A 21,156-nucleotide genomic window follows, 5' to 3' on the forward strand; every position below is an offset into this window, starting at 1 on the left:
TACATTTTACTGCCACATGTTGATAAGAGGATCGCCTGCCTCTTCTCCTCCTCTGATATATCATTGGCCAAAAAGAAGAACACGAGACGTTCAGTATAATGTGACCAGTCATCGGTGGTCTGATCAAACAGTTCAATACGGCAGTGGCGTGCTGGAGGGAGATAACTTCGACGACTATGATGAGGGTTGTATTTACAATTACCCTGCAAGGCACAACTAATTCACTTCAGTTGAATTTTCATGGCTTTCTTTGTGTCGTCGACTGGTCGTGTTTTGCCTCATCACCAGTTGTTATGTTCCTTTTGTCGAGTCAATTTGCTCGCGAACGTGGTTGCACACCTATCTACCAGTGAGTGAGTTGGCAAACAATATACTGCAGACACTGAGACCAGTATAAGATGAAGCACATGCTGTTTATTTACACAAGTAACAGAGCACTAACGCAATGTTTGCTTTTCCAACCAGACCCTATTCTAAACTACTCGTTAACATTGTAGCCCATGCTACATAGCAATTGGGTAATACAGTCACGTGGTCAATCTGCTCACATTCTCTTAAAGGTGTATTGCACCTCAGATTACCACAGAAAGACTTTCCTTTTTACAAATCAGCATATTTTGACATAGAAATGAGTACTCTGCAGGATTAGAAAGAAGTAAAGTCATCACGGTCCAACATTTTGAGGATCAGCAAATCCTTTTATGCCGGATTGTATGACGTGAAGCCCACGGACAGCACGGCCTCCCAGTCCTTCCTGTCCTCTATCATGGAGGTCTTAGACGACAGTACGCGGGAGAGCCTGGACAAACCGCTAACTCCTGATGAACTGACTAAGGCCCTTGAGTCCTTCGAGAAGAGTAAAACTCCCGGAAGCGACGGCTTGCCGGCGGAGTTGTATTCGGCTCTGTGGGACTTGATCGGCCCAGACCTGCTAGGAGTGTACGAGAGTATGCTCCTGGCCGGTAGTATGTCAGAATCCATGAGGAAAGGCATCATCACCCTCATCTACAAGCACAAGGGGGAAAGGGAGGAAATTAGAAATTGGCGACCCATTTCACTGTTGAATGTGGACTATAAGATTCTGTCCAAGGTCATCGCCAATCGGGTCAAATCCGCTCTGGAATTGGTGATTCACCCTGACCAGACCTGCTCTGTGCCAGGCAGGAAGATCTCTGACAGCCTGGCGCTGCTCAGGGATACGATTGCCTATGTACAGGACAGGGGTGTGGATACCTGCCTCATCAGCTTGGATCAGGAGAAGGCCTTTGACAGAATAGCGCACACCTACATGGGGGATGTGCTCTCCAAAATGGGGTTTGGGGAGGGAATTCGAAATTGGATCCAACTGCTCTACACTAACATCAGTAGCGCAGTCTCAATCAATGGGTGGGAAACAGATAGCTTTCCGATTAAATCTGGAGTCAGGCAGGGCTGTCCTCTCTCGCCTGTTCTTTTCGTGTGTTGCATAGAACCCTTTGCCGAGTCCATCAGGAAGGATCCGGGCATAAGAGGAGTGACGATCCCAGGCAGCGGAGGCACTCAGGTAAAAGCCTCCCTGTACATGGACGACGTCGCCGTCTTCTGCTCGGATCCGCTGTCGGTGCGCAGACTGATGCACATCTGCGACCAGTTCGAACTGGCCTCGGGAGCCAAGGTAAATCGTGGGAAGAGCGAGGCCATGTTCTTTGGGAACTGGGCTGACCGATCCTTTGTCCCCTTCACTGTCAGGGCTGACGGCCTGAAGGTGCTGGGGATATGGTTCGGAGGGACCAGGGCATGCGTTAGAAACTGGAAGGAGCGAGTGGCTATGGTGAAAAGGAAACTGGGCATGTGGGAGCGACGCTCCCTCTCCATTGCGGGTAAGAACCTGGTCATCAGGTGTGAGGCACTCTCGCTGTTGCTGTACATGGCGCAGGTCTGGCCCATTCCAGACTCCTGCGCGATGGCGATCACTCGAGCCATCTTCCGCTTTATCTGGAGGTCGAAAATGGATCGTGTCCGCAGGGACGCGATGTACAAGCCTCTAGATAAAGGGGGAAAAAACGTGTCCAACATCGCCCTCATACTGATGGCCACCTTTGTGTGTGGCTGCATCAAGCGGTGCGTAGACCCTCAGTACGCAAACACCAAGTGTCACTACGTGCTGAGGTTCTACCTGTCCCCGGTGTTGCGAAGGATGGGTCTGGCCACGCTGCCGCGGAACGCTCCAAGTAGTTGGACCGTGCCGTACCACCTGTCCCTGGTGGAAAAATTTATGCAGAAAAACACCTTTGACCACAAGTCCATCAGGCAGTGGTCAGCACGTAACGTCCTAGAGGCCCTGAGGGAAAAGGAGAGGGTGGACCCTGTGGGATGGTTCCCCAAGCAGACTGTCAAAGTCATTTGGCAGAATGCCTCATCGCCAGAACTTTCCAACAAGCACCAAGACGTAGCTTGGCTGGTGGTGAGAAAGGCCCTCCCCGTCAGATCCTTCCTACACGCCAGGAGTCTCACCCCCTCTGCACGTTGCCCTCGAGGTGGCTGTGGTGGGGAAGAGACCGTTGTTCACCTCTTTGTGGATTGTGCCTTTGCAAAGAAAGTCTGGAGAGAGATGCAGTGGTTGCTGTCGAGGTTCATCCCGAGCAGTGCTGTGACACAGGACTCTGTGCTCTACGGGCTGTTCCCAGGGACACACACCGAGACAAACATCAACTGCAGCTGGAGGATCATCAACTCGGTGAAAGACGCGCTTTGGTCTGCCCGAAACTTGTTGGTCTTCCAGCACAAAGAGTTGTCCCTGACCGATTGTTGCGGACTGGCACAATCCAAAGTCCAGGACTACGTGCTGAGGGACGCACTAAAGCTTGGGGCAGCTGCCGCAAAGGCGCAATGGGGAAGGGTCGCTGTCTAAGACCTTTCTGCCACAGCGCACCGAGAGACTGGGAACTGTTTAGAGCCCCTCGGGCTGTACAGCTCAAAATGAAAGGCTGTAAATGATTGTAATATTGTTTGTACTGATGCACCTGGTGATACATTTTGTAAAAGTTTAACCTGGATTGTACCCTTGTAATGGTGTTTTTGAAATGGTTTGGAATGTGATTGAAGATATTTTATGAATAAAGTATATTTTTGCAAAAAAAAAAAGATTAGAAAGAAAGCTGGTTCAACCTGGCTGATTAAAAATTATGCTACAATAAAGTGTACCTTGCATAAAATATTTTTAAGCTCTGCTAATAGCTCAGTTGATAAAAACAATTCTTAGTGCAGCCAACGGAACGTAGTAGGTTTGATTCCTAAACTGTTCTGACCTGATCTCAACGATTGTTCCAATTGTTCTCAGCATCCTTGTGATAGAGGGGAATAATTATGCAGAGTTCTCAGACTGAGTGAGGATGAGTTGGAACCTAAGCATCAAGGCCCCTCTGCCACGGTCAGTGGTCTGCTGGGAGTCACTGTCAAAGCTTACATTTAAGCATGGCCACTTGGAAAAGGTACCAGAGTGTACTTGTGGAACCTTATACCAGTTGCTGTTAATACTTGGTTGAGGAGAAGGGAAGGGACAAATTAAGCAGAGTGTGGGGGTGGTGAGTAGAATGAGAGTCTGCAGCGACTACATTTAACTTCACAGTAGCAAACCGAAGGGTTGAATAAATTAAGTACAAAGTAGGATACTTGATAAGAGAAATAAGAAATAATAGAGAAAATTAACAGTAATTAAATATATATAGAGTGGCCAAGAGTATAATGAAAGGTGTTAATTCATCATGGAGCGCCTAGTCCCTATATATAAATTGCTGTCATTAACAGTTTGTCACTCATTAGGCTATAAAGAATTTAAAGCCTACCATCTCTAAAATCCTTTTAAAGGGTATAAATATGTAATTTTATAAACATTTTCAATGTAATTAAAGGTATAGAGGGCTATATTTGTTTTCAGTTGGTGACATTCAGGTACAAATACCTACTGAACTTGTTCTGTATTCTGTTCTAAATTACTTTAGGCAAGTGTTAACCTGTTTAATTTAACTGGCATAACACCTGTTTAAACATAGTGCATGATGGAGCATATCATGAGCTTGCTGAGCATACTGAGAGGATCACACAACAAGATTTTAAAGTCTTAAGACATAATAAACAAATCAAAAGCCAACACTGTCTAGACACTATTCAGTAAGCAACTTATACTCTAAACTATAGACAAGAAATTCCCCATTTATTTTTTACACGACCAAAAATTACCTGCTACAATTATACTTATGCTGTCCCTTAAGTGTACACTTTATTCTCCAAGAACCGGTCCAAAGTTATTCTCAGCTCCCGATGGCTTGTTTCCTTTTTCCTTTCCCAGCCAGGTAACTTCTAATCCCAGAACTGACTTTCAATGTTAAAGTTACACTGGATATTCGTCCCTCTAGCCCAAGCTAGACAAATCTCCCAGCCTCCTTTAAATCCTCATGAACTTGGTCTCTTCAATCTGAGCACAAGCTCCCACCCATGTTTTGCATGGTGACCAACAAAGTCAGCATTTTCTCTACTTTAGAGCAGGACTGGGTGCCTCGTTCTTTCTCTTTCTCTCTCTCTCTCAGATTCTTGCAGACTTACTTGTCTCTGTGAGTCTGTGATACAATTAGAAAAATTGCAACCTGATATCACAATGGTATTCCATAGACTTTTCCCTCCTTCTGAAAGCCCATTTTCATGGCAACATGAATCACATAGGTAGAATTGCAAATTAGCTATCCTCTAGACCCCCAACCCTTGGTATTAAATAGTGAGTTTTAAGTATAAGTGTGTATAAAGTCTGACATTCCTAGCGTATCCCTGTGAGACTTGGAGACTAACAGTCTACCCACAGTCAGCACAGCTGCTCTTCCCGTTGTCTACAGGTGTGAACAGATCTAGCACCTTCTTCACAGTAAGTAAACCTGGACCCCCTTTGTCCCCATAGCCATCAAGCCTTCTAGGCTTCTTGCCAGACAGCATTTGGATCAGGTCACATGATCCCCTGACACTACTCAATCTTACCTCAAATTAAAGAGACAGTCCCAAAACATATTCATAACGAAACATGCTCCCATTCTTTTAATCCACCTAGAGTAATGGGTTATTGCTTATCAATATGACAGTGTACTTAAGAACCTCTAAACATTAAAGCAGGAACATTTTGTTTTGAGTCCATCTTAATTTACATGATTAAAATTGTTTTTAAGGTGTGGCTGAAGTAATTGTCCTGGTTGGTGGTCGTCAAATGATTGGAATGAGCCAACGAGATCTCACGGCTGTCAGCTGTTTTAACCCACAAAACAACAAATGGTATCCGTTAGCCAGTCTACCATTCTACGATAGGGAGTTTTTCAGTGTTGTGAGTGCAGGCGACAACATCTATTTATCAGGTAAGCTTTACCAGTTATTTTTTTAAAATTTCACCTTTTTAGAAGAAGATCTTTGTCAACCTAAAATCAATAGCATCCAAGTTTGCAGAGTCAATTCCGTTCATAAGCCTTAAAATGTAACTTCTAAGAAAGGAAAAATAAAAAATTGAACCTCTGGAAATATTAACAACAAGGGTTCATGCAACTATAACATTAAATAGTTAAACTATTTCAAGGTTGCTTGGAGAAACAAAGATGTCACTGAAATACTAAGCATAAAGCATAGGCTACGGTGGGACTAAGAAAATTGCAGTCCTTTTCTGAGCCTAATCAATCAGCTTAAATATTTTCCTGATTTTTGTTTTAATGCAAGCTTATGTGTAAAGAGCAGAAGGGTTGGAAGAATTGGATTGCTCTTTGAAAGAACTGCCACAGGCATGATGGGCCAATGGCCTCCTCCTGTACTGTAAGATTCTATGAAAAACTTATCAGCAGAAATTGCTCTATGTTGAAAGTGAAAAGAACATACTGAAAGTTTCAGGTGTAGGTAGGTGAACTCACACCTTCCATCCTATATTCTAATTCTCGAGACCAACCTGAACCCATCTGGGTGGAGCCTCCTCGTTCGTCCTTCAAAGCAAAGATAACTATGTTCATCGTCTGAGGTGTTTGGTAGGGTTCTGGTGGGTATGTAGTTGACTGCTTAGGCCGATCTGCACCTGGAAGCTTCTGTTGCAAATAGGACAGGACACTACAGATGATTAAGTTTTGGACGAATTGCTGGCTCAGGATTTCCTCTCCTTGCGCCCTCTGCTTCCGATAGACGCCCGCTTTCGAAGGAGGCCTCACCGTTTTTTATTTGGTTGCGCCAGATGCAGCGACCCTAGGTGAGCCCCTCCCAGGACTTGAAGATGATACCAAAACTACTAAGTGGAACTTTGGGCAGTGTGAAATGGTCAAGCCTCCCAAACTCAGTACAACTCAATATTCTTTTAACTATTTATTGAACCACAGATAAGAAACGTCAGTACACTGTTCTCTTTGATTTCAAACAGTGCTCATATACACTGTTCCCTTTAACTCTCCTTAATTTCAAACAGTAATCACTCCGATGATCACACTGAGGAGTATGTTCCCATCTGTGTGGATGAACAAGTCTGCCCACAAGTTACCTTGCAAGCTGCCAAAGGCTGTCCCAAAATGCACCCTTCTTTTAGTACAAAGATCATACGCAATGACAATTATTGACACAACCCTGCCTTTTGATTGTAACATATTAAGCCTACCTTTTCTGCATAAAAAACAGTCAATGCATGTGTTTTGCCACTGATACACATACTGAAATGAAACAGAGCTGATTAACCTTTTTGAATACCAAATGTCTTTTGAAACTTGCACATTCATTAACTGCTAAAAATTGTATGGAAATAATGTTCGATGTTTAATGATTATCACACATAGGTGTTTTGATAGGGAAAATTCGGGGTTTATCAGCATCGTCAGGTTGATGAATTGGTCTCATTCCAATGACAATTTTAATATTAACATTTCCAAAGGACAAGGGCACAGGTCTAGCCTCATTGGAACCATGGTCATGACTTGTCATGTTGATATATAAATCCTGTTAATGGCTTGATCACAGGGGTTCAATGAATGGGACAAGCAGTTAAATTTAAGCAAACATATGCCATTGTCTGATTAATCCAGCTATTTCTTGGTTAGGATATTCAAATAGTTAATCCGTAATGTCTGCATTCTGTATGAATAATTTCTTTTCAGCTCACAGCTTCTTTTAAGAGTTGAGTTAGAAGTCTTTTGGTTCCTGGGATATGAAAATTGGCCAATTTCTTATGATTAGTCAGTTTATAAATTGCCTTTCCAATTCAGCCACTTGACCTTTTATGTCAGTTTACTTTGAAGTTAAATGCTTTTTTTCTGCAAGATTGGCTACATAGACAAGAGTTATAATCCTGGTTTGGACATCCCACTTTGAAGCAGCTTAAAACAGTCCTTAAAAAGATTCAGATAAGGCTGCCATATCTGAATAGGACAATTATTGTCCCCAAAACATCAAAACCTGACTTTTTTTTCTTTATAGGTGTTGACTATCCCATATGGTCCCAGATAACTAGTTAACTAGTATCCAATTGACTTTCTTTCTGTCCAAGCTACTTGGAAGATGTATGAAAACACCACACGTGAGCGAGACTCAGATTCCAAATCAACTAACTAGATTTAGTTAGAAAAAGTAAACAAGAAGGGTGCATACAAAACAGCACAAGTTTATATACAAAGACAGCTACAAGATGTTTTATCTTTTAACCACGCATTACTAATTGATGGACCTTGGTGTTGACAGATTAGCTGTTGCATTTGTCTATATAACAGCAAGTACACTTTAAAAAGTATTTAATCGGTTGTGAAGCACCTTGGGTCATGCTGTGGTCATGAAAGGGGCTAAATAAATGCAAATGTTCTTTCATATTGATGTTACAAACCTGGAAATGAAATAATGGAGGAACTATTATGCAATTTCCAGGTTGAGTTGTTCACAGTTTCCAAATAAAGAGCTGGATTTTACAGGGTCCCATGTTCCCTGTTCCTTTCCCCGGCTATAAGTCGGTCAGGAGCATGCCCACGAAAAAGTCTGCTGCCCACAGCCATTTTTTGCTCGACAGGAGTTAATTGGCCCAGGGTGAGACTTCTGCCCCAGTCTGGGGAGTAAGTCCCGCCTCAGAAAGCTGCCCACCAATCTGATTGGCCAACAGCTTTGTAGTCCCAGTGGCACCAGGTTCGAGCGGAGGCCACTGCTAGGACTACAGCCAGACCCCGAAGAAGAGGTGGTTATGGAGGGCGCGTTGAAGAGAAGCCCAAGCTATTAGCAGGGCCTGGCTGGCAGGCCCCAGTGAGGCGGGTGAGGGGGTTGCAGGGTCAGATTTAAGAGGCCGGGGGGTGGTGGCAGTGGAGACAGTGAAAGTGGGTATGAATTTTGGGAGATGATACCATTAATAGGCCACTTTAAAGGCCTCAATAGGGCCAAGGGCAGGCAGGGTACTGGATACTTACACCACTCCCTGTAAAATGGGAGACAGGTCGGGGACGGGCAGGAAGGCAGTGGAAAGACCATGCGCTGTATTTTATGATTCCTCCCCCCCCTCTTCAAACAAACAGGCAGGTAAATGTAAAATCTAACCCAAAGTCTTCTCAGCTTAATTAACAGAAAAATACCACTTGAAAAATGAATTCAAAAGGCATCTGAAATCCTGGCATGGTGGAGCTGCCCTTCTGAAGCCTTTGCTCTATATTTACAGTGCACGTTACTGGCACATTGCCATTAAAACCCAACTTGTTGATTACAGTCCTTCAGCAAAGGAAGCCTGCAATCCTTCCTTAGTCGCATGTAAACTTGATTCAATTAAGTCCCACCATATGGTTAACTTTTAATGTCCTCAGGGCAACTAGGGGTGTACAATAAATACTTCTTTGCCAGGGTTTCCCACATCCAAAGAACAAATGAAAACAAATAATTTTTGTCTCTCTCTCACTGCATATGCACAGACAGCTACTTCTGTCTTTATCTATATATATTGCCATTATCATGAAATTTATCTCATGTACACTACGGACACTAAACACAATTTTTTTTTCTTGCATATAACATTCTCACAACACATAAAATCGTATTTAAAAAAATTTTATATTCAAGCTAACAAAGATGTTTAAGCATTGCTGGAAAAAGAGACTTATCTAAGCATTTCATCTTGCACCCATCAGGACACTTGCAAGAATACCAATATAAGGGGAAAACAACAATTTATACTTTATGTGAAGAGAGTGCTGATTGATTGGCAAGTGGTGTTGCCATGGAGAATATACCACTGATTGTGACTGTAACTGTCAAGCATTGTTTGAAATTTAGCCCAGCAGCTTGACCCTGATTGGCCACGACATTGCCCTCAGGAATGAGTCAGCGAATGGCTGTCACTTACTTTGTTTAGCTGAAACAGGCACAATGTATTTACATGTTCTTTCTGTCTGCAAGGGCCAGGGCTCTGTGTATTAATATATGTAGCTTCCAGTACACACAAATGGGCCGCATGTGAGCCCGACTGACAATCTTAAATTGGTTGTCAGCGTAATTCTTAGCACATTGAGGATTATTTAGCAAATGTTCTGCCCCAAGTTGACATCTCATTTTTAGGTATGCCTTGTGCTGCTCCTGGCATGCCTTCCGGCTCTCTTCATTGAACTCCTGGTTTGGTGGTAATGGTAGAGTGGGGGATGTGCCAGGCCATGAGGTTACAGATTGTGGTTGAGTACAATTCTGCTGCTGCTCTTGGCCCACAGCGCCTCACCCTTCAAGCACCACCTGCCCCACATGTGGCAGAGTCTGCAGATCGTGCATTGGACTGATCAGTCATTACAGAACCTAGCAAACTGGAGTGGAAGCAAGTCATCCTCAATCCCAGGGGACTGCCTAAGAATAAGAAGGTGGAGGGTTACGCCTGAAATTTGTGATGGAGGAAACCCTCTATCGTGTTGTGTGGCACTACCACCATGCTAAATGAGTTAGATTTTGAACATATTCAGCAACTCAAGACTAGGCAACCATGACCAATGATGGGGAGCCCAGCACATCAGTGCAAAAGATAAGGCTGAAGCATTTGTAACAATCTTCAGCCAAAAATGGCGAATGGATGACCCATCTCGCCCTCCTCCGGAAGTCCCCAACATCATAGATGCCAGTCTTCAGCCAATTTGATTCGCTCCACATGATAGCAAAAAAACGGCTGAAGGCACTAGATTCTGCAAAGGCTATGGGCCCCGGCAATATCCCAGCAATGGTAGTGAAGACTTATGCTCCAGAACTTGATGCACACCTTGCCAAACTGTTCCAGTCCAGCTACAATACAGCTATCTACCCGGAAATGTGGAAAATTGCCCAGGAATCTCCTGGACGCAAAAAGCAGGACAAGTCCAACCTGACCAATTTCCACCCCATCAGTCTACTCTCCATCACCAGTAAAGTGATGGAAGAGGGGCCATCAACAGTGCTATCAAGTGGCACTTGCTTAGCAATAACTTGCTCACTGACGCTCAGTTTTGGTTCTGCCAGGGCCACTCAGCTCCTGACCTCATAACAGCCTTGGTTCAAACATGGAAAAAAGAGCTGAACTCCAGAGGTGAGATGAGAATTACTGCCCTTGACATCAAGACAGCATCTGACCAAGTGTGGCATCAAGGAGCCCTGGCAAAACTGGAGTCAATGGGAATCAGGGGGAAAACTCTCTGCTGGTTGATGTCATATCTAGCACAAAGGAAGATGGTTGTGATTGTTGGAGGTCAGTCATCTCAGTTCCAGGACATCACTGCAGGGGTTCCTCAGGGTAGTGTTCTTGGCCCAACCATCTTCAGCTGCTTCATCAATGACCTTCCTTCCATCATAAGGTCAGAAGTGGAGATGTTCGCTGATGATTGCACAAAGTTCAGTGCTATTCACGACTCCTCAGACACTAAATCAATCCATGTCCAAATGCAGCAAGACCTGGACAATATTCAGGCTTGGGCTGACAAGTGGCAAGTAACATTCACACCACATAAGTGCCAGGCAATGACCATCTCCAACAAGAAAGAATCTAATCATCATTCCTTGACATTCAATGGAATTACCATCATTAAATCCCCCACTATCAACATCCTAGGGGTTACCATTGACCAGAAACTGAACTGGACTAGCCGTATAAATACTGTGTCTACAAGAGCAGGTCAGAGGCTAGGAATCCTGTGGTGATGAACTCGCCCCCTGATTCCCCAAAGCCTGTCCACCATCTACAAGACACAAGTCAGAAATGTGATGAAATACTCTCCACTTGCCTGGATGGGTGCCACTCCAACAATTCTCAAGCAGCTTGACACCATCTAGGACAAAGCAGTCCACTTGATTGGCACCCCATCCATAAACATTCACTCCCTCCACCACCGACGGACAGTAACAGCAGTGTGTGCCATCTACAAGATGCACTGCAGGAACTCACCAAGGCTCCTTAGACAGCACCTTCCAAACCCACTACCATCTAGAAGGACAAGGGCAGCAGACAGTTGGGAACACCATCCCCTGGAAATTCCCCTCCAAGCCACACACCATCCTTACTTGGAAATATATTGCCATTCCTTCACTGTGGCTGGGTCAAAATCCTGGAACTCCCTCCCTAACAGCACTGTGGGTGTACCTACACCACATGCACTGCAGAGGTTCAAGAAGGTAGCTCATCACCACTGCCTCAAGAGCAATTAGGGATGGGCAATAAATGCTGGCATAGCCAACATTGCCCGCATCCCATGAATGAAATAAATAAAAAATGGTGTCAGTGTTCCTAACAGCAAGCACCAAGCCTAATCCCACTCCAGGGAGAGCATGGAGATGTTATACAGTGAAATATTTAACAGACATGTTGCTGAACCTGTAGTTAGCTTGCAGCTGAAGGGAAGATAAAAGACTTCAGATCACCAATCACATCAATTTTTACAGCCCTGATAAAATTGCAAGTGCCTTTAACAGGACACCGGTGAACTTCACATTCGGAAATGTAAACGTGCAAGGAGTTTATCATATTATAATCTGGATGGAGGTCTGTGAGTACTAATCCAATTGTCATGGGGTTCTTCAGCCAAAATGGTTTGAGGGCCACTCTTGGATTTCAGCCACATAGCTCCTTTCAGCCATTCTGGAAAAACTGTCTTTGGATCTGAGGACTCTGAATATGTGGTGTTGAGATAATTTCCCAGCAAGCACTAATAGGTTTCTCTGAGTTGAAGTAGAAGGTGTATGACTTCAACCTATGAGGATTTGAGAGTTTAATTATTTTTGGAAAAATCATTAATTGATTTTTGTTTATATCTACTGTTGATTTCTTTGTGCAACAAGCAGATTGTTCTTGAAACATGCCCTTAGGTAAACGGTAACACAATTTGCATCTAAGTGTTGGGAGATCAATGACAGCAGTCATAGGGAGTCCGTACCTACCTTTGGGGAAGTATCTGTCATCTTCTTCAAACTTCCCTTTGACAATTCAGCCAAAATTAGAAACTTGCTGAATAAATCAGTCAACTGTCAGTCTCCTACCAGCTGTACTTCTGAGCACATTCATGCTTGCGACCATCGAGGTGCTGATTTTTTTTAAGCTCAAGCTCATGAAATAAATTGCAATGAAATAAATGAGGTATTGCAGCCTTCTGAAGTCCAGAGTTCTTTTTGAACAGATATATAATCCTTTTTAAAGAATTGTAAGCTAATTTATATCACATTTAGTTTTTAATGGACCAGAACTAGAAATTATGGTAATAAAGTCTCTATAATTGGAATTTGCATTTTGTTTCCTTGGCAATCAAGTAGTGTGGATTGCTTTCGTTCTGACTCTTATATCTGCTCTCATTGTCCCAGGTGGCATGGAGTCTGGTGTCACACTCGCTGATGTCTGGTGTTACATGTCCCTTCTGGATAATTGGAACCTAGTTTCACGAATGACTGTCCCTAGGTGTCGACACAATAGCCTGGTGTATGATGGGAAAATTTACACTCTCGGTGGAATTGGTGTCTCTGGAAATCTTAATCACGTTGAAAGGTAAAAATCAAAACTGACCTGAAATAACTGATAAATTAAATTTATTGAAATGTAATCCAAAAAAGTAATGATGGACAAAATAATTTATTATTTTCAGTATTGTCCTCTTCAAAGGGAGGCAGTGGCAAAGTGGTATTGTTACTGGACTAGTATTCCAAAGACCCAGCGTAATACCCTGGGGACCTGGGTTTGAATCCCAGCACAGCAGATGGTGAAATCTGAATTCAATAAAAATCTACAATTAAAAGTCTAATGATGACCATGAAACCATTGTCGATTGTTGTAAAAACCCATCTGGTTCACTAGTGACCTTTAGGGAAGGAAATCTGCCGTTCTTACCTGGTCTGGCCTACATGTGACTCTAGACCCACAGCAATGAGGATGACTCTTAAAAATGCCCTCTGAATGAGGGCAATAGGGATGGGCAATAAATGCTGGCCTAGCCAGCAATGCCCACATTCCATGAATTTAAAAAAATGTGTAACTACTTTAGACCATCTTGCTTGATTTATTACTTCTATACAAAGTCAAAATGATCCTGAAACCAATTGAAAATGCCTTTGATGTCTGAACTCTGACATTTTTGTAATTTCTAATAATACTGCTATGGGGAGACCTGGAAGTATGTTAGAAGTGCTCCGGCTGAGTGAAGCTTATCTCTCAATGGGTTAAATTCACTGAACAACAGAGACAGGCATGTAAGTTAGGCCCTTGATGCCACATCTGAAACTATGTGTTGCCAACCTTGAAAGGTAATTTAACATTCTAGTGATTATTCATACTCAGTACTATTGTGACAATGCTATTTGCTCTCATCAGAAGTCATTGCAAAGTTGTACTGATGGATTCTGTTCCTGAGTAGGGGATTACTCAGTTTGACTAAAAGCTGACCACTGGAATAAGGTTCTTAATAACAGTAGACTGCAATGGGAGGCAAGACTTCTAAAAGGGAAAGCTGTGAGTTTTTTTAACATCTTTGCATTAACATGCAGCTCAAGTAAATCAAGTAAGATGACTCACTAATGTAGTGAAGTGTGGCATGTTCTTTATTTTGTATTATTCTACAAAGATAAGTTGTACCTATTGAATCCAGTGAATCTGATCATACCTATTACCCTGCATCTACAATTTCTGTAAAATAAAGCAGTTTAACAATTCGTGTTTGCAACACCAAATGTTTGTTGAGCCTGCCTTCAAACGAATTGAAGAAATACTCGAGTGAAAGAAGCCAATATGTAAAATAAAAGCAAAAAAATGCTGGAAATACTCAGCAGGTCAGACAGGATCTGTGGAGGGAGAAACAGAATTAATGTTTCAGGTCAATGACCTTTCATCAGACCAGAATATCTGATTCAGGTCCAAAATCTCCCAGCTTACATGATATGAGTAGATATAGGGCACTGTGAATCCATTCCCATCCAACATAAGATACTCGGGCCACTTACAGGAGAGACCGATGTCATGGAACCCAAGGAGGGATCTACAGCAGATCCAAAATGCAACAGGACACTGTTTGAGAATTAAAGTTAGTCTGATTGTAAACAAAATTAAAGTGCTTAAAACAGTCTTCAATTCAGACAGCATCTGCAGAGAGAACAGACAAGTTGGCATTTCAGGTGTTGGCATTTCAACAGAATTGGAGGATATTAAGCTTAAGATTATAAAGATAAACAGCCTTTAGAAAGGAACAGAATAAAGGGAAAGGGGAGAGAACACAGACACCCGTAAAGTGCTTGTGTGGAAAACAGGAGGTGGTCAAATGGCACCTAATATTAGCTTGAAGCAAAAAGAAGCATAGTGAGAGATATCAAAGTCATTCAAAACAGAAATCAGACATAGAGCAAGTAAGAGTAGCTCACGTAATAAGGAATGAGATGGGTAGAAATGGAAGCATGACAAACTGGGAGCTAAAGAAAACAAATTTCAGCAGGTCCGGAAATGTGGGAGAAGACAAAAAGCAGATTGGCCCAAGCAACAATGCATTCTGAACACTGACCACCCCTATAAATACTGGGACATCCATTTCCTGGTAGAGAAATTTATAGCTGTAGTTAAGGCCTGAAGTTATTAAAGTGAATATGAAGCACATTGCAGTCCTCTAGCCTTAAGGAAATGATAGGTGTTGTTTCATGACCTTGTATTGACCTGAATCAGAACAGCTCAGAGGTCACAGTGGGAGTGACTCAGTAATTGAGTTGGCAAGTAACAGGGAACCAAGGGTCTGACATGACCACAGAATAGTGATGACCAGCAAAGTGTTTGGTTACCCCAGTGTAAAGGAAACGCATGTTGAGCAGCAAATACTGTATGATAGTTGGGGGATGTAGAAATATATTGGTGTCTCACACAGTAGTATTTCAGGCCCTAGCCAGTGGTGTGGAAGGAAGTGAATGAGCAGATTTTGTATTTCTTGAGTTTGCACTGGAACGTTTCTAAAGTAGTGGACAGGGGAATGCCTATGGATGTTATTTATATGAACTTCCAGAAGGCATTCAGGAACATCCCTCATAAGAGACTGCTGGCTAAAGATGAAACTCAGGGAATTGAGGATAAGTTATTGATCTGGTTAGGAAATTGGCTGAGCAGCAGGCAACAGAGAGCAGGGATAATGGGCAGGTACTCTAATTGGCAGGATGCGACTAGTGGTGTCCCACAGGGATCTGCATTGGGGCCTCAAATAATCACTGTATTAATAAAAAACTTAGATGATGAGATAAAAAACCAAATATCCAAGTTTGCCAATGACACAAAAGAATGTAGATGCAAGCATAAAATTGCAAAGAGACATGAATAGGGTAAATGAATGGGAAAACTATGACAAATGGATTTCAGTGTAGGCAAATGTGAGGTCATCCATGTGGACATGAAAAGGATAGGAGAGTGTACTTCCTAAATGGTGAAAAACTAGAAGCAGTGGAGCTCCAAAAGAAACTTAGGGATCCAGGTGCATAGATTATTAAAATGTCATGGACAGGTGCAGAAAAAATTCGAAAAGACCAATTAAATGCTGGACTTTGTATCTAGAGGACTAGAATGCAAGAGTTTTGAAGTCATGCTATAGCTATGCAAAGCTGTATGGTGTTCAGAGTACACTGTTCAGTTCTGGGCACCATACCTTGGGAAGGACATGTTGATTTTGGAAGGATTACAACAGATTCACTAACTGGATTCCAAGAGTTAAATTATCAGGAGAGATTACATAAAACTGGGTTGTATTCCCTAGAGTTTAGAAAGTTAAGAGGTGATTTGATCAAAGTTTTCAAGACACTATGGGGAACAAATAGGTTAAATAGAGAGAAACAATTTGGACTGGTTGGGGATTCTAGACCCTAGGAGGCATAGTCTAAAAATCAGAAGCAGATCTTTCAAGAGTGAAAGTAGGAAATATTTCTACATACAGAGAAAGGGGGTTTCCCAGAAGAAAAAAAACAGTTTGGACTAGTACTCATATTTTCCAAAACAAAAATAAAAATACCTGGAAAAACTCAGCAGGTCTGACAGCATCTGCGGAGAGGAACACAGTTAATGTTTCGTTCCGTACGGACTCGAAACATTAACTGTGTTCCTCTCCGCAGATGCTGTCAGACCTGCTGAGTTTTTCCAGGTATTTTTATTTTTATTTTGAATTTCCAGCACCCACAGTTTTTTGCTTTTATCTCATATTTTCCAGTTTTACTGGTGTTCCATTTTAAGGTATACGAGACCAGTTTGGACCAGTATTCTTATTTCCCAGTTTTTTACTGTTTTTTTCCTTCTGGGTTATGACAAATGTCAGGGAGAGAATACAATAGAAAACTGAGCATAAGGCAGGGGGACATTGAAAATGCATTTAAGAAGGGCAAAGGGAGAATATGAGAGAGAAAAAAATGCCAAGCAACATAAAAGGAACCCAAAAAATGTTTTTAAGTAATAGGATAGAAAAGGAATGGTGGGGTAGGTTATGGACAAAGAAGGAAATTTTCTGCTGGAGGTAGAGAGCATGACTGAGGCACTAAATGAGTGCTTTGCATCTGTCATTACAAAAGAAGGGGATGAAGTTAATGTGGCAGTAGAAGAGGAGGGAGTAACAATATCATTAAGGTTTATCCTCAGACAGTTGCCAGAGACAGCGATATGGTTGATGGCTAGGGAACGAAGTTTGTGTTGGAGACCAAAAACAATTTTGTTCTTCCCAATATTTAGTTGGAGGCACTTTCTATTTATCCAGTGTTGGATGTTAGACAGGGAGTCCGGTAATTTAGAGACATTGGAAAGGTCAAGGAAGTTGGTGCAGAGGTAGAGTTGCGTTTCATCAGCGTATATTTAGAAACTAATGGCTGTGTTTTTGGATGATGTCACAAAGGAGCAGTATGTAGATAGGAAATAGAAGGAGCCAAGGATAGGTCCTTGAGGTCTCCAGAGGTAACAGTGCAGGAATGGGAAGAGAAGCTATTGTAGGTGATTCTCTGGCAATGATTCAATAGATAAGAATAGAACCAAACAAGGGCTGGGCAATGGAGGAGAGATGTTGGAGGAAGATGGTGCAGTCAGCTGTGTTGAAGGCTGCAGATAGGTCAAGATAGGTCATAATTTATCATGGTCATAGTCATTTGTGACATTGAGGGCCGCATCATTATTGTGGTGAGGCCAGAAAACTGCTTGGAGTTTTTACCTGAACTTGGTTATGCAGAGTACACTTTTGAAGTTTAAGGATGATGTAATATAAGATATAGTGAGGAGGATAGTAGCAGACTTCAGAAGGACATAGACAGACTGGTGAAATGAGCAGTCACCTGACAGATCAATTTAATATGGGTAAGTGTGAAATGATGCACTTTTGGCAGAACAATATGGAGAGGCAGTATAATCTAAGTTGTACTAATTTTGATGGTAGGTGCAGGGTGGCAGTGTAAGAGCAGAGGACTGGAGATACATATTCATAAGCCAGGATTTTTCAGTCGGCGTGCGGGGGCGGGCCCAACACTCCGGTGCGTAAAATGACGCGCGATGACGTCGGGTGTGCATCCCGACATCATCGCGCTGTCTCGCGATGTTTCATTTGGCGGGCGCACACCAGAGTCGGCTGTGCACCCGCCAATAATTGATAGGCCTATTAAGGCCATTAACGAATTAATTAATGTCAAGTTAACGCTGCCCATCCAATCTTACGGTTGGCAGGCAGGCAAACAGGCCAAGCAGCCTTTACTTTTTGCAGGAAACCTCATCCACGAGCAGGATGAGGTTTCCTAAAGCTTTAATGAATTAAATAAAAAGTTTGCCTGAAAAATAAAAACATGTTTCTATAAATTTTTATTGATTTTATTTATTATTTTCAAAAGCGCTTCAATCTCTCTGAGGCAGCTCCATGCCTCAGGGAGATTGAAGCACTCATTCGCGCGCATGCCTCCCTCCTCCCTCAGCCCGTACAGGTAGCGCTGAGCACTACCGCTCGCGTATTACGCTGGGTGGGCCTTAATTGGCCCACCCGTGTAAAATGGCAGTGCGGAGCCGATCTTGGGCGCTCCCACCAAGCCCACCCGACGCGGGAAAAATTTAAGCCATAAATCTTAGAAGGTTGCAGCATATGTTGATAAAGCAGTTAAGATACTTAGTTTTTTAAATGGCAGCATTAAATGCAAAAGCAAGGAGGCGAGTTAAACCTTTACAAATCACTGGTTTGGGCTCAGCTGGTGTATTGTGTATAATTTTGAGCACCAGGAATGATCTCTTTAAAAGGCTGCAGAGCAATTTTAGTGGGATGTTACCAGGGACGAGGGACTTCAAGTTTTGCGAAGAGCTTGAAGAAACTGGGATTATTCTCCTTAGAGCAGAGAAGGTTAATAGAGAGACTGAACAGAAGTATTCAAAATTATGTAGGTTTTTGATAGAGTAAGTAGGGAGAAACTGTTTCCTTTGGCAAGTGGATTGGTAACCAGATGCCATAGATTTAAAATCAATAACAAAAGAACTAGGTTGAAAATTGGATTTCTTTTCACACAGAGGACTGTTAAAATCGGGAATGTACTACATGAAAGGGCAGTGGAAGTAGATTCCGTAAGAACTTTCAAAAGACAATTGAACATGTAGTTGAAGAGATAAAACAGAAAATATTGGAAAAGATCAGCAGTTCTGGCAGCATCTGTGGAGAGAGAAACAGAGTTAACGTTTCAAGTCCATATGACTCTCCTTCAGAGTTGTTAGCTCAAAACAGATGCTGCCAGACCTGCTGAGCTTCTCCAGCATTTTCTGTTTTTATTTCAGATTTCCAGCATCCGCAGTACTTTGCTTTCCTCATGTAGTTGAAGAAGACTAATAAACATATTTGTGGAGAAAAAGCTGGGTTTGGGACTAACCTGGACCGCCAACACAGGCACAATAGACTGAGTGACCTCCTTCTGTACTATAGGATTCTATGATGCTATGACATAGGCTGTCAACTCAGGAATCCAGCTGATGTCTAAAAGATCTACCTAGGCACACATGCTGAGAAGATTTATTTAAAGGAAAGGTTCCCATTTTGGCAACTATGTGGATGGAATTACTCTTCCTGATATTTGTAGCAATTACTTCATACAACAAACTCCTTTTTGCCCTGTCTTAACATATACATCAACCCAATAATTGAACTTGTTTAATAAACAAATTCAAATAGCACACAGAGCGCAATGGTAATATCCCTACATCAAGGATTGTCACCATTTGCACCACCATGCTTGCTTTCTTGACAGATATTCCTAGCTGAAATCTAATGTGATAACTGTTATGACGTGGCAGATGAAGTATGCCATACGGATCAAATCCACGAGGGAAACTTGATCACACTATCACAATAGTTTTGCAATTTGTATTTATTCAAGATGCGTGCCCTGAATTCAGAAGTAATAAGTCCACCAAGACTTCAGAGATTTTTTAGAAACCTAAATTAAACATTTCTTAACAAAAGAAAAGATTTCAAGCACCTACATAGGTCTACAAATTACTATTATAATAACTCCTAAAACCCCTAATTAATCTGACTTCCAGTTACACCCCCATTAAGGCAACAGTAAAAAAAAAAGTAGATATTAAACAGGTGCCAGCAAGTTAACTCAATACCCTGGACAGTAGAATTCAAAATGGCTTTTCCCAGCTTTGGTTTCTATAGACAGCAGGTTTAATGCACAAATACTGGAAGCTTCTCACACTTCTGTTAGATCTTACAATGCCTCCCCTGACACACAGCCTCATTCTCCTTTATACATGTTTCTCCCTTTTAATGTAAATTGCATTGTTTCCATATGTCTGGAACTTGACCTTTCTCATAATATAATACTTTTAATGGTGCTAATATTGTCAGTAACCTTTGGGAAAAATAAACACATTGCTTGGCCTAGCTTCTCTGGCTGCGGATAAACATCCTACCATCTCTTTGAAATTCAAACTGCTTTGATTTATCTAAAAATGCAAATTCTCCTCACCTTACATTCCAAGACTTCAGCCATGTTTACTTATTTAGCATTTCAAACCTAGCTTCTTTTGATGAATCAAAGCCTCCAGATCAGCTGTCTCCAGTTCAATTAAATCGCACACACACACACACATATACACACAGAAACTATCCAAACCCTGCTTTTACAATAATATTATGGGAATTATTATATTTTCATGACACAACAAATGTTCTGATCATCAAAAATGCCAAGTTTGCAATATTCTGATAGGGTCTTTTAAGTAACCAGTAAAGTTTAAGGTCTGCTCTAAGTGTAATTTATTATTTCAGATGACCACGCTACATGATATTTGGGAATTGATAAGTGCCTGAATAGAGTAATTGGATCTACTCTCTTATAATTGACTAACTGGTGTTAAAAGCACAACACGTGGTTAAATTGGCTTTACAATATGTATATCAGCATAAATGCTGCTCATATCACTCTTATTCCTAGAAAAACAGGGATAGAGTTTCCACTTTGGATGCAATCAGCAATCTGGGTACACATTGTGTTTGAAATTGCATGGTTTTCCAGAGTGAAGTTATGCGTCAAGTTTCTGAAGAAACATCATCAACTGTGCCTCAATTTGAGGATGACATCTACTCAGGATCGCAAGTTTCTACCATGGGTCTTCATGTGACTGAACAGGCTAGTTCTTGACCCACAGATCTTTGGGCACATGGGGCAGTATATCCCACGAGGTAGAGGGATCGGAGTACAGGATTTGCTTCT

General features: G+C 42.1%; 1 protein-coding gene across 6 annotated transcripts in view; it reads left to right on the forward strand.

The window, feature by feature from the left end:
* klhl29 (kelch like family member 29) overlaps positions 1 to 21,156 on the forward strand; it is a 529,985-nt gene that overhangs the window by 444,648 nt on the left and 64,181 nt on the right. For all 6 annotated transcript variants that reach the window (XM_078541558.1, XM_078541553.1, XM_078541555.1 and 3 more), the window contains 2 exons: positions 5,190 to 5,372; positions 12,793 to 12,973. In XM_078541558.1, coding sequence (XP_078397684.1) covers positions 5,190 to 5,372; positions 12,793 to 12,973 — 364 coding nt within the window. The remainder of the gene's footprint in view (positions 1 to 5,189; positions 5,373 to 12,792; positions 12,974 to 21,156) is intronic.

The sequence above is a fragment of the Cetorhinus maximus genome, chromosome 5 (genome assembly GCF_964194155.1).
Source record: "Cetorhinus maximus chromosome 5, sCetMax3.hap1.1, whole genome shotgun sequence".
In the NCBI taxonomy this organism is placed as follows: domain Eukaryota; kingdom Metazoa; phylum Chordata; class Chondrichthyes; order Lamniformes; family Cetorhinidae; genus Cetorhinus; species Cetorhinus maximus.